Source organism: Wyeomyia smithii, chromosome 1, assembly GCF_029784165.1.
Source record: "Wyeomyia smithii strain HCP4-BCI-WySm-NY-G18 chromosome 1, ASM2978416v1, whole genome shotgun sequence".
Classification (NCBI taxonomy): Eukaryota; Metazoa; Arthropoda; class Insecta; order Diptera; family Culicidae; genus Wyeomyia; species Wyeomyia smithii.
In genome coordinates this window covers 197,292,492-197,306,929 of record NC_073694.1, presented here as the reverse complement: position 1 = coordinate 197,306,929, position 14,438 = coordinate 197,292,492, and the positions used below count along the sequence as shown (strand labels likewise).

The window sequence follows — 14,438 nt, the reverse complement described above, 5'->3', positions numbered from 1 at the left end:
CGTTTCCGACGGATTTATTTGCAGTCCGATTCGTCCGGCTTCGGATTTCAGTCGGACGTAAGTTTCCTCCGCCGTCGCAAAGTTACGTGTTATGATGTCAAAGACATCCGCGAAGCCCAAAAGCTGAACAGAACTTGTGAAAATCATACCCCCGTGTCGATACCCGGCCTTTGGAGCAAACAGGACAGTCCATCACCTTGTCCTAACCCTCTATGCGATTCAAAGGGACTCGAGAGTATCCCCGAAACACGCACGTAGCACATCACTTGTGCCATAGTAGCCTTGATCAGTCGAGTCAGTTTATCCGAAAATCTTTTATCGTGCATGTCCTGCCATAGCTGTTCTCGATCGACTGTATCGTAGGCCGTCGTGAAGTCGATGAAAATGTGATTTGTGGGCACGTTGCACTCGCGACATTTTTGTAAGATCTGTGGGATTGAGATCTGGTCCGAGGTGGCACGCACTCTCATGAAGCCCGCTTAGTACTGGTCCACGAACCTCCCGGTCAGAGGTGATAGCGACGAAACAGCCCTTCTTGTAGATGGGACAAATCCTAGAAATAACCCATTGCAGCGCTCTAGCCCCTCTCTCCCATACTTAAACAGCTCGCTCGGCAGTCCGTCTTTGCCTGCAGCTTTGTTGTTCTTCAGCTTCCCGATCTCGCAAAGAACTTCATGAACATCGAGGGGTAGTACTCGGTCATCTGCTGCTGATGCTTCTAGGTTAGTTTCTGCTCCGCTTCTGTTTACCGTATCGCCATTCAGGTGTCCATCGAAGTACCCCTCCACCTGCCGACCACCTCGCTGGTATCCGTGAGAAACTCCCCATCTGCGTCGTTGCACATGTCGGCTTGTTGCATACCTTCTCATAGAACTTTCGCGTATCGCTGGCACGTTACAGCTGCTCCAGCTTCTCATGTTCAAGATCCTCTTGCTGGCGTTTCTTTCGTCTCTCTCGTTGACCTGCTCAGGTATATCACCCAGGTCCGGTTCTTCTCACTCACCCCCATCGCACACTTCCCGTCATTTATTTATTTATTTATTTATTTATTTATTCGTTTTTTTTTTATCATCACACCAATTCGGTCCCCATGAACCCAATCCCCATTCGTTTCTGCCACTCGATGCTTCCACTCCTACTGTCGCACTGCGGTCTCCCCTGTGCGAATGCTGTATCAACCGTCCTCGAGAGGCAATGCGCCGAGTCCCTCCGCCGTTAATAATACCACTTCGAGCTGCTGCGCGTATTCCTCCGCTTATTTCGTCGCCTAGGTCGTTGCCGGTCCGTATTCAATTCTTGATTGTTCGTAGTATTTTAATTTCTCGACATGCTGCCTTACTAGGGCTGGAAAAGGCAATTTGACAAATTTAATTCATTTGTGCTTAAACGGTTGATGTTGGCCAAAGACAATATTAAAAAGAATTGTTCACAAAAATATAACGGAAATGTTGATAGGAAAATTGTTTGATCATGGCCTACTATCAAAAAAATGAAAAATCTAACTTTTGATACAGCGAAGAAACATGAATAGTTTCTTTAGCAAAGTTGTAGAACTTTTCAAAATATGAAACTTTGCAGAAGATATTAAATTTCTATGACGTCTTTTTATTGAAATACAAAGTATTTTCGCTGCCAACCTCCTCAAATTTAGGTGTTCTAGCATCACTTTTTAAACATAAATATTTTTTTTTTCAAGATAATGTTCTAGACGAATTTGACCAACATAAAAATACAGGTTTCTTTCGAAGACAGCATGTTGCTACAATCGTTTTATACTAAGTTAGAGCGTTTTTTCATAAAATTATCGCGATTCAAATGCATATAGGGGAGAAAGAGGCAAACCACAGCACATCATCAAATACTTTTTTAAAGCTTAGACCTTGTACTATAAGCTAGTTAAACTTTGATACTTGACAATTCATGAATGAATGAGTAGAGTGATGTTTTATGTATTTATGTATTCGTGGGTTTTCTATACAAAAACGCACTGGTTGCATTGATTGTTGACTTGAGCCTAAGTAAACATGATTAGGATTACAATCAACTACAAGCGCAAGCTAAAAATCGAAACTTGATCTTTACCCCAGTTATGACAGAGTTCTTGTTGCTAAGAAAACCTGTTATCCATCGAAATGCTTTTTTCAATGTTGAGGAAACTGTACCTGAAGTGCAGTTACAAGCATTGCTCGATCATACAGCTAAGCGGATTATAGAAGCATCGCCAATTAACGATATTTCGGACACATACCTGTCAAACATTATTCTCACGGTAAAATGAGGATGTGAATGGAATTACCGGTCACAGAGAATATAAGCAAAAATTCACTAATGATTTTTTATTTTTATGATAGTAGGCCATGATCAAAAAATTTTCCAATTCACCCGTCCGCTCCGGATCCGACGCTGTTTGAGCCGGCCCTAACATGGAGAACATACGCTCAGGCAAGCTGCCCTCCGAGGAGAACAGCCCCCGCTTCCCTGTCAGCATACGACCAAGTTCCCATCGGTTGTTCGTTTACGTGAAGGTAGGGATAGAAATTGCTGGGCATTCTGCATTGGACCACACTGCGGTCTATTTTATGCCTAGTAGAGGAGTACTGCTAGTACGCACTGCCCAGCTGTTTACCAACCCCTATTGTGTTGTGATCGTCAGCTTTGCAGATGACATAACGCTAGAGGTCTACGGCGAGTCGATCGGAGAGGTCGAGTTGACGGTCACTCATTTAATCCGCAAGTTCGGAGACTGCACTCAAAGTTCGGAGACTGCACTCAAAGCGATCTTTGAAACTCTTAAGGGTTATGATTAACGACAAGCTCACGTTCAAGAGCCACGTGAACTACGCGGGGAACAATTTTGTTGTATAACAACTTATTAAGCTTTAGTTCAGTCGTAATCCACCGAATAGCAGCTTGATAAGCTATAATTCAACAAAATTGTTTGTTGGGTATGTGTTAAAAGGCCTCAACGGCTTTTGCAGTACTGTCTCGAATGATATCGAATAGCTCAGCGAAGTACGGTAGCAAGCGGAAACTTCTAGCCACCGTAGTTACGTGCATACTTAGGTATAGTGGGCCAGAGTGGTCCAAAACACTAGGTACTAATAGTTATTGTGGTAAACTGGAAAGTACCTACAGGCTCTAATGCAGAAGGGTTGCGAGTGCGTATCGTGCACTATCATACGAAGTGATCTTTGTCATGTTTGGCATGATGCCTACCAGCATCGCTGATAACTAACTGTCAGTCTCCAGGTATTTAGCAATAAGGTATAAGAGCAAAGATGAAACTCAAAATGCCGCTCTCCGAAGTACTACTTAACCGTCGTTCCGGAAAGATGGCGGCTAAATCCAACCCCACTCCCTAAGCTCTCTTCTCAGGTATCTGTCAGATTTACCCGCCATCCTGCAAAAACACACACCGTTTATGATAGGGAATGTCCTTAGCGCGGTATTATTAGGAAAGCACCAAGTGTATTCAGTAACTTGACAAACTTCTGGCAGTTTAGAAACATATTTTCCATTTTGGAAAATTGGCCAACCTATTCAGGAAGCAATACAAAACAGCGAGTGGCAGGATACAAATCGCTTCACATGAACTGCAAACTGCAGAGGGTTTTTTTTTTTTTCAAATTAACAATTCGAAATTTTTGATACATACCTATTACAAAATATCATAGAAAAAACATAAAATAAATTGTCCCAGCTTACTGTTAACGAGTGTATATATTTTCTCTCTTCAGTCGTATATTGAGTTAACTTACCGCCCAAAATCACTCATTGTCCTCCACCGTATAGTACATCGAATCGATGAAACACTTGGTGAAATCGCCAACTACCTCTCGATCCGGTACCGCCTGGGCCACTCCGTAGATAGCCATCTTACCTTCCACCGGTTTTTCGGGATTCTGCATAATGAGTGCCACCTTACTTCGGACGTCATTAACAAATTTATCCGCTATACCATCCTGAGTGTGCATATAAGTCACGCAGATATGAATTCTAAGAAGTGGAATAAAAAAAACCTATGTACCTCCATGTAATTGATGTATCAGATGCTTACCCGGAGGGGAACTGCAGGCTGTTCAAATTCCATCCCACAGCGTTCAGCTCAGACGATAGACGGTAGATGTCGAAATCCTTGGAGCCAATAGCTATCACGCTAGTTGCTGGGTTTCCAAACAGATATATGTGGGAGATATTACGAAGCCTGTTGACGACGGCAAGAATTAACCGAGGCTGAATTAACTCTAAAGCCCACCTAGAAGAAAATAAACTCACTGTTGTTCGATATATCGAGCGGTGTCGATAATTCGTTTGGTCGTTTCCACATAACCGTCCAGTCCGAAGTTCATCATCGTTGCCCAAGTAGCGGCAATAATACCTCCCGCGCGAGATCCGTTCACAGTTGGTGAACCGTACACGCCGCCGGGCCATTCCGTCGTTACTGTGTACTGATGATGCCGATTAATTTTATCCGAATACAGAATAACCGAAGATCCTTTCGGTGTGAAACCGTACTTATGCGTATCCGCCGAAATACTGGTGACTCCGTCCACGCTGAAATCGAATGGTCTGATCGGATATCCAGCACGTTTCATGAAAATTATCAGGAAACCTCCTAAGCAAGCATCCACGTGAACGGGAATATTATACTTCTTGCCCAGTTTTGCAATCGCCACAATATCATCCATAGTACCATACGGATAATTCGGAGCGGAACCGACAAGCATTACCGTATTGTGGTTGATGGCCCGTTCCATTGCCTTAATATCTACTTCGGTGGTTTCTGGGTTCACCGGAACTGTTTTGGTGTACATTTGAAAGTATTTTGCTGACTTATCGAACGCCGTATGTGCCGTTTTGGGCAGCACAATATTGGGCCGCGTAATTCCCTTTACGTTTCGTCCATAATCCCGATAGGCCTTACAAGCCATCATGATTGATTCCGTCCCTCCAGTGGTCATCGTTCCACAGGCATTTTTCCCTCCACCAAACAGGGTGGCCGTCATTCGAACCACTTCTGCTTCCATTTTGCAGACCCCAGGGAAAACATCCACGTGAAGCGGGTTGGTGTAGGAAGCTTTCCCGTAAACATCGGTTACTAGTTTCACCAGCTCAGGATTGTAGTAGTAGACGGCACCAGAAATAAAGCCCTCCTTCCACTTGTAGTGACCAAGCGATAAATAGTCGTCGACCTTCTGCAATATCTGCTCGTGTTTCAGGCCGTTCTCCGGCAGAACGGTGGTAAACTTTCCGTACTGGGAAGCCTCTCGTACGAAGTTGTCGTTAATTTTGGTAATTTCTGCATCAATTTTCCGCTGCACGGCCGGTAGCTTTCGAGTAAGTTTGAAGAAGCGACGCCGGAGTCGTGAATAGAGACCTACGGTTTAGTTGGTATGAGTTTGATCACCTAGTAACTGTTTTTACTTTTAACACTAGATTTAGCTAGATTACAATATTTAATCTATATCAATGACAAGGCATATTAAACTTACTTTCGTCTTCACTAAGCAGCTCCCATAGCCAAACAGCGCTGAGAACGGTGGTTGTCGTAATGGCCACAATTTGCCACGGTGCCTTTCCGACTAGAGCACGATCTAATGGGCCAGTCACTAATTCTAGATGTGATTTCAGCTGCATTGTGTCGCTTTCCGTATCTGCCGAGAAGTAATCGTTAACTGTTTGGATTCATTTAAGTGTTACAGAAATAGAAACAAAAAAATACGCAGCCGTTGATAAGATACCCTAACTGCTGATAACAAGTTAGCTGTTGATTACCGATTATCCACAGCTAACACTGGTTGCCTAGTCATGGAATACGTTCGCTCAATTGTCAACGGCGCATAAGCATATCTCTGATAAATTTTCTTTGTTTCATTATCACATTACCTCTAATGGTGATGTATAGCACCAGGCCCAAGTAGAAAACGCTGTTTTCGCTGAGCAGCGAAGTTTTCTCCTGCTGTCTCCTGGAATCTCAATCAAAATCCTCTTCTGATACACTTTTTGGAGAAATATTTGAAAAACCTGTCAGATCGACTTGCACTGTTTGTTCCTAAATGGAACCAAAATCAAGGTAAACAAGTTTGTCGCATCACATTCAAACAAAGAAGTATATGACAAATGATAATAACAAATGTGTCTGTCAGCAGGGTTGCCACATTTATATCTGTATTTTTCTACATAAATATCTGTACATCTGTATATCGGCCCAAAAATCTGTATTAAAAATCTGTATCGAGCAAACTAAGAAACAAACAGGTTTTTAAATTCTTTTATATAATTTATTCTCCTTCGTCTGCAATGTTAGCTGTTAGCTTTTAAAATTGAGATCATTAGCTCAGGGGTTATGCATATTCTGACTTTAGACTTGTTATTCAACGTATGTGTTCTAACCAAGTCGAAGAATGTGGATTTATTTAGAAAAATCAAACAAATGATCTGTAACGGATACATAATACCATCCCGCCTAAGGGTGTCCAACATATCAGACCAAGTTAAGTCATTTGTTTCAATGAATCTTCCGATCAAAAAGTTTGTTTTAAACGTGCGATATTCGTTATTCAGCCCTTGTCGGTCAGTTGCTGATACAAATTTGGGGAATTTACCAATTTCACGAACGATTTAAGATTACTTATTACTGCCGTTTTTACAACTGGATCGGTGAAATCGCACCCCTTTGCAATTTGTTTCGCGAACTTTGCATAGAAATCCCGACAGATATTTCTAAACGTTAGTTTTCGCGCTGCGTCCAAGTCTCATTCCACTTCTTCTGCATAGATACCAACATAATCCTGATGTTTTTTTTACAAAACTTTGACAATCGTGTAATCGAATTCTAACCATGAAATTGATTTCAGTTCGTCGGTATAACAAAAAAATCTGTAAAATCTGTATTTTTGACAATAATCTGTAATTCTGTAATACAGATTCTGTATTGCTTTTTTAGTTCAAAAATCTGTAAAATACAGAAAAATCTGTATATGTGGCATCCCTGTCTGTCAGGCCTCGGCCATGCTGAACGCCAACGCGAGCGATCGGGCGAGATTCTTGCCGTATAGGTTAATGAACAGCCGGAAGTAGAGCTGTTCATTATCCTACGGCAAAAATCTCACCCGATCGCTCGCGTTAGCGTTCACCATGGCAGAGGCCTCACAGTGCACGCAAAAGCGTCGCGAGACGATTCCCCTTGCGGTAGATAAATAAACGCGTGCATACTTTTTTTTTTTTCCTTTGTTTGTGTCGTTTGACAGTGGCTGAGACCATGGTTGGTCCATCTCGCCAAAAATTCCGTTTGTTCATGTTTTTCGATGTTAGGTTCTCTTTTATTTTAAATTTTCATGTTTATTTCATGTAAGAATTCTGTTACTTGTACCATACTTTCTTCACATTTTTCTTCTAATATACATTCTAGAGGCTTCATATATTCCAAGACTGGAAAATTGATCCGTGTTGTATTATATTTGGCACAATCGTAAAGTGTGTGGTGTAAGTTTTCGGTTTCCTCGCAAAAGTCGCACATTTGGTCTATTTCGATACCCCATTGTGCTTTTTTACTTTTAGTCAGTGTGTGCCCACTGCGAATTCTGCTCAGGACTTTTATTTGTTTGGGATTCAGAGCTAGTGTTTTGGACCAAATCTTTTTATTTGGACTCTCCATTATTTTGTAGTGCCATTTTCCTTTCTGCAGTGATTTTGTTTTATAAATTCTTGTCCAGTCTTCCCATATTTCTTTTTGACTAAGTATCATGGCATCATCCATTGTTATTCCGTTAAAGAAAGTTTGTGTGTCGTTTGTTTTTTCTACAGCTGCTTTGTCAGCTTCTTCGTTACCTCGAATTCCTCTGTGGCTTGGTAGCCATTGTATTTTAATACTGTTTCTCTGTGCTTCTTGCAGGTCTTTATATGCTTCCCATGCTATGTAGTTCTCTGTTAGCGCTTTTTTGTTCAGAAGCATCTCGCATGCGCTTCTGGAGTCCGTGAGTATCACTGTTTTTTTGTACATTTTCTGCTTACATGTTTCAATTGCTTTCTGTATTGCCAAAATTTCCGCGTTTGTTATACTGAAATTATCATTGATTTTTTCGGTTAAAAATGTTTTATCTGTTTCATCGTATATGGCAAACGCTACTCCAGATGGGGTTTTAGAAGCATCCGTGAAGATACGTTTGTATCCGTGATAAGTATGTTGCATAGCGTCATGGAACAGGGCCTTCCAGAAAGCATCGCTCTCATCTTCCTTTTTCTTGTCACAGCTAAGTTTTGTTTTGATTATTTGTTCCATATCTATTGTTTCAAAATATTTCATTCTTGTTTTGCTGTTTATATCTTTATCTGAGGGGTGTATCTGATAAATAAGATCCACATGCTTTTCCGCTATGGTCGATAAATAAGAACCGTTTGAGATCTCCCTGTTCAGTGTGGTGCTTATAAATTTTTGATTTGGCGTTCTATAATATATGGTTCTAATTATGTCTTTTTTTGTCAATGCTTCAATTCGGAGCTTCATGGGAAGCTGGCCTGATTCTGCTAGCATGACATGAATTGGCGTGCTTCGCAGATATCCCATTGCATGTCTAACATACGAATTCTGTACAACCTGTAGTTTTTCCAAATTCGAATCTGCTGCAATACCATATATTGACGCACCATAGTCCAAACGGCTTCGTACTAATGCATTTCCTATTCTCAACAGTGTCGCAGGATTTGAAATTCCAGTACGCCTGCCTAGCATTTTTAGGAGTCTCAATTTTTTCGTCGCGTTATCTCTTATATTTTCGATATGCTTTCGGTGTTTAAGACACTTGTCTATGGTGTATCCTAAGTATTTGTGCGTATTGACTATTTCAATTCTCTCCCCTTCAACCTGAACGCGAATATGATCGCTATTCTTGTTAGTGAATGGAATGGCCGCACATTTGTTAACGTTTATACGCAGATTCAACTTCCTTAAGTTGCTGAACAGGGTAACTAGAAAGTTGTTCAATGCAATTGTTGCCTCTTCAATGGTTCTTCCTTTGGCGAAAACAGCGAAATCGTCTGCGAATTGTACCAATTCGCATTTTTCATTGGACATTTCATGCAGCTTTGCGGTGTATAAATTAAAAAGTAGTGGGGACAAGGGGCACCCTTGGGGCAAACCTTCACTAACTTCCATTTCTATTCTGCCTTCTTCCGATTCTAGTACCATAACTCGCCTTCGCATGTACACATACAACCATGAGAGTATCTTCTGTGGCACTCTCTGACCAATGAGTGTTGTAAGCAGTAGGTTGGTGTTAACACTATCGTACGCCATTTGTAGGTCCAAGAAAGCTACGCAACACTCTTGTTCATGGTCTTTAGTTTCGTGTATCGTGTTTACCAGGTAATTGATGCATGATGATGCTGATACATGTTTTCTAAAGCCGAAGGATAGTGTTGGTATAAGGTGATTTATCTCAGCTATCTCTGCAAGACGGTTTTTAATAACTGCATTTATGAGCTTCAACTCTACATTCATCAATGCTATCGGACGCCGAGAGTTTGGCAAATTTGGATCAGCATTTTTTTTCGGTATGGGTGTTACTAGTGTTTCTCGCCATCTATCTGGGATACTTTCTTCAACGAAAACACGACTAAGCATTTCGCACATTTTTAGCTGTATCCCCGGTTTTAGTTTTTTAAGAATCCAATAAGACATCTTATTGCTCCCTGGAGCCGAGAAGGATTTCCTAGTTTTCAGTATATTAAGCAGTTCCTCGTCTTTAATGGCCATTTCATATCCCGACAGATCTCTTGGTGTGGCAACCAACGGTTCTTCTACATCTTGGTATTTATCTTTAAAGTAGTAATCCATAAATGCTCTAGCTTTCTCTGTTGATAGGACTGTCTTGGTTCTGTGTTCTCCAGAAAGGGATGTATCGATTCCTTTGACAATGTTCCATAGACAACGTGATGGAGTCGACTCGTCTATGCGTTCAGAGAGTCCCTTCGTGTATTTTCTTTTGGCACTTCGGATTTCTCTTTTGAGTAAGGCTCTTTCTCTTTGTAGTATTATGAAATTGGTTCTTGTTTGATTTTTGTTGTAGTCCCTGAGCGCTTCCCTTTTGTTTTGGTATAGGCTGTTTATCTTAGCCGTCCACCAAGTTTTAAGAAAATTTGCCTTTTTATTTTTGACTACAAAAGTCGCATCTCGGACTGCTTCGGCAAAAATTTCTATCATTTCATGTGGGTCATATATGAACTGAGGTCTAATGCTGTTAATCTTTTCAACTACCTTTTCTTTGTTTAATCTCTTAATTTTTGCTTTGACAATTGGCGTGTTACCTTCTAGGGTGATCCACACACATAAGTGTTTTCCGCCTATTTCTTCCCCTACTTTCCATGTAGCTTTGGAAGCTATCCCTGCCGTCGTTAAAGTCACATCAATTGCCGATTCCTTCCTCCCCGGGGTTGGAATCATTGTTGCTGAGCCATCATTCAAAACCAGTAATTTTCCGTCTCCTATGAGTTTTGCTAATAGTCTGCCTCGACTGCATTCGGGGAAGGCTGGACTCCACGAGTTATAGTGTGCATTAAAATCCGCACATATTATACATTCATCTTCTAGGCTTTCTATGTATCCAAAAAAGTCATCTAGTTCGTCTCGAACTTTTGTAGTGAGTGTGTTGTTCGGAGGAATGTAAACTGACAAGACATTCAATTTTTTGAAATGGAAACCATTAGGCTGCATAATTTTGAATGCTATTGCTTCGATTGTCTCCATATTTGGGAGTGTAAGTTCTTCGTATTGTATTCCATTTTTAAGCAGAATGCCGACTACTCCGTAGCCTTCTTTCCTCCTCTTAGATATTAGTTTGTATGCTTTGAACGTAAAAAGTTCATCCTCTTTCAACCATATTTCTTGTAGCATGGCTATGCTTGTGTTGTTTCCAATCAGTGTCGTATAAAGTTCTTCTCTTTTCTCCATTGGTCTTATACTTTCTATGTTGTGTTGTAGTATTTTAAAAACTTTGTTCTCCATTTGTTCCGAAATTTCTAATGCCGTTCTCGGTATTATTCGGCATTGTTTGTGATTCGACAATTTGGTTTATTTCGGAGAAAATTTCGATTAGTAGGTGATCTGTTTCAATATCTGTACGAGATGTGTTTAGTTCTATTTTTAGATTGTCTCGAAGGTTTATTAGCGGTTCCAACCATGGCTTAGCCTGGAAATGTTTTTGTAAGTCCTTTCTGAGCTGGGAAATGAACATCTCAAGTTCTGTCGCTCTATGTGGGTTAGTCAAATAGGCTGTCGGTGACTCATTTATTTGGTTATTTTCTTTTTGCACAGATTGTATCATTGTATTATCTTCCGCTCTTTTTGTGTCTCTGTTTTTGGTATTTTTTTTGTATGTCTGATTGTTTGGCCACTCGTATGAATTTTGCATTGGTTCTACTGCATCTCTCTGCAGTAGCTCGTACGGGTTCGGTGTTGAAAAGAGGTTTTTGGCGGCTTCGGCATAGGTAGTTTTTGATCTCAGCATCTCTCTTACTATTCTTTCTCTTTTGACTCTTTCCGGGCAATCGCGTTTGGAAGCATTATAGCCGTTGTTACAATTTATGCAGCGCGATTCACTTTTGCACTCCTCATGTAGATTATGTTCTTTTCCGCAATTACTGCATTTTGGTTTACCTCTGCAGGTGTTTGCTTTGTGCCCAAGTTTCCAGCACTTGGAACACTGCTTAACTGGAAAAATGTACAGTTCCGTTCTGAATGCACAACCGAAAATTCTGAACATTCTTGGAACGTTTTTCCCTTGAACCGTTATTTTCAGATTTGTTGTGTTGATTAATTTTCCCTGTGGGTTTCTTCTCTTCATCCTTTCAACACACTTCACCTGAAATTCTGAGAACGTATTCTCAAACAACTCGTCTTCGCCAAAATCAAGTGGAATTCCTGGAACGAAACAAATGGTCTCTTTCCTGAAGCTTGGTAAGAATATTTTCAAGTTGGAATCCTTAAGACGCGTTTTTTGAAGTTTTGTGTAATCTTCTTTTCTGTTTAATTGCACCTTAAATCTGAAACGTCCGATTTTTGTTATCTCCTTGCAGTCTTTTAGACCCATCTCTTGCAGTAGTTTTCCTACTGCGAGTGGGTGTGTTGGAGCCCCACTGTTGTAGTCAACTGGTTCCAAGTAAAAGATGTCTGAAGGATTTTCTTCTGTTTCTATTGAGCCGGTTGTTTGGTTACTGTTTTTCCCGCCATTAATTGTGGACTGGGCTTCTGAATTTCGGGCGTCCCCCAACGTTGAAGACGCTGACCCTTGCGATCGCGTTAGCATTTCTGTGTTACTACGGCTAGCAATCCTCAAACAAAATGGCCGACTTTAGTGCGACGCGCAATTTCAATTAATGACTCGATTTTTTACTAATTACACTCGAAAAGGAACAGTCCTAGCAAAAAGACTTTAGGTATCAAATTTAGAAATATTTAAAACGACTTCCTATCTCCCAAAGGCCGATGCGACCAGAAAGAAAAATATAATTTCTAACAAGTTGAAAAAACTAAAGCTCAAAGTCTTCCTAACGTCAGCTCTGCGCAAAGACGAAAGACGAACTGGTGCATACTTTCAGCAGAGCTGTGCATTTAGGGTCCATTCACATACCATGTGACAGCTTTGCGGGAGGAGGGTATGTGTAATGATAACGGTTCTCATAAAATTTTTAGAGTTTTGTTCATGGAAGAGGGGGGGGGGGTCAAAATCGTCTAAAATCTGTCCACGTGGAATGTGGATGGCCCCTTACACTCTTACGAATCGTTCAACGACGCATCACGCTTTCATAATAACAGCAACTATGAGGTAATAAACAAAGGACTGTGCCATGGACAGGGGGCTGGCAATCCCGTCGCATTTTACGTTAAATGTTTGTTGACAGAGACAGGGATACCAGATGTGCAGATTATGTCTGCAAAACGCAGCTTTTTAGAATCCGTGTGCAGATTTTTCTAGATTTGCAGATATTTGTTGATTTTCCATAGTTTTTTTGCAGATTTTTGTCAGAGTCTCCTTGTATTTGCGCAGATTTTCTCAAAATGTGTGCAATTTTTTTCAGACTTGCCTACACGAGTGAATTTTTTTCGAATCACGGATTGATTTTTTTTAGATTTCAAGTAGGTTTTTTCGCTTTTTCGAACAATCTGCAACATTTTTCAAAAATATCTGGCATCTCTAGACAGAGGTCACGTCGCTACACTGTAAATAAATAGCACAATTACTTGAAGTGTTTTTAGGGCAAATTGACGTGATTAAGTGTTGATTTCACAATGATCAACACTTTACAATGAAATGATCTAATTGCACCACTATTCCAATTGACAACCGTCAGAAACAAAAAATGAAACAAAAATAGTGACGGTGGCAAATTACGTTAGCAGCATATTTAAGTTTTATTGAATCTTTGATATTATAATAACAATAAAAAGACTCTCTTACAGATCCTGAAACCGATTGCACCGATACAGTGACAGGAATTATCTAGTTTTCTTTTTTTTTAAAAAACCTGAAAAATAAAGAGCAAATCTGAATAACTCCTTCCATCCTTAAACTTTTTCCCCACCGCAAATATACACAAGAACATTGCTCGGTCCTACCTTTCATATATATTTGCTGCTCTCAAGAAAATCAATGATGTGAATCATCTGAAAATTTGAAGTGATATTTAGTAAATAAGAGCAACTAAGATAAAAGCTGTCTTGCCCCTTGGTTGAATATTTAACAGAAAAGGTATATATAATTGTCTTGTGAGCTCAAGGAATCAGATTCGAAACTGAAGCAGCTTGCATTAATTTCATAAGGTACAGAGGGGAAGAAGATAGACGTTCTTTTATCATCTAGTTCAGCAGGTAACTTCAACAGAAAAAGTTTATAATATGCACATTCCGTTACTTTTTCGATTGTTTTAGAATACGTTTCATGAGGAAGTATGACCGATTTTGAAGAAAATGTACCATGCGAGGAACATGACCAAATTGTGTCCACCCAGCCAAAGAAAGAATGCAATGCACAGTTCATGGATGCAATCAACTATATGGTTCCAAAGAAAAAAGACAGAAAGTGAATGAATGCGTGGGTGGCGAAATTGCGATTGAAGTTCGAGCCGACTTCGATGTCTAGAGTTAGCAGCTCTCATTTCAGCAATTTGATTTATTGTCCTTATTGAAATAGTCAAGTGTAACGCATTAGCTTCGAAACGGCGCACCGATCGAATGATATTAAAAAGTACAACTGTACCGGATATGAACCTTCCTCTTACAACTATTAATCTGAAAAAGGATAAAGCTGAAATGGATCGCGACGAACGAGCGGCAAAGCGATGTGAACGAAGTGACAAGCGAGAAGACATTCGGATGCACCTGTATCGATGAAAGCAACTGTCCAAGTTGATACTTTGATCTTAGATACCTAAACCAAAAACAT

The 14,438-nt window shown here is 40.5% G+C and overlaps 1 protein-coding gene across 1 annotated transcript; it reads right to left on the bottom strand.

Moving 5' to 3' along the window:
• Nucleotides 1–3,701: 3,701 nt before the first annotated feature.
• LOC129725030 (sphingosine-1-phosphate lyase) lies at nt 3,702–6,105 on the bottom strand. Its single transcript, XM_055680412.1, has 5 exons — nt 5,887–6,105; nt 5,493–5,654; nt 4,276–5,377; nt 4,058–4,204; nt 3,702–3,996 (listed from the first exon to the last, which is right to left on the bottom strand). Exons 2-5 carry the CDS (start codon nt 5,635–5,637, stop codon nt 3,768–3,770), a joined length of 1,623 nt encoding a protein of 540 aa, XP_055536387.1. The 5' UTR covers nt 5,638–5,654; nt 5,887–6,105; the 3' UTR covers nt 3,702–3,767.
• Between the last annotated feature and the right edge of the window lie 8,333 nt (nt 6,106–14,438).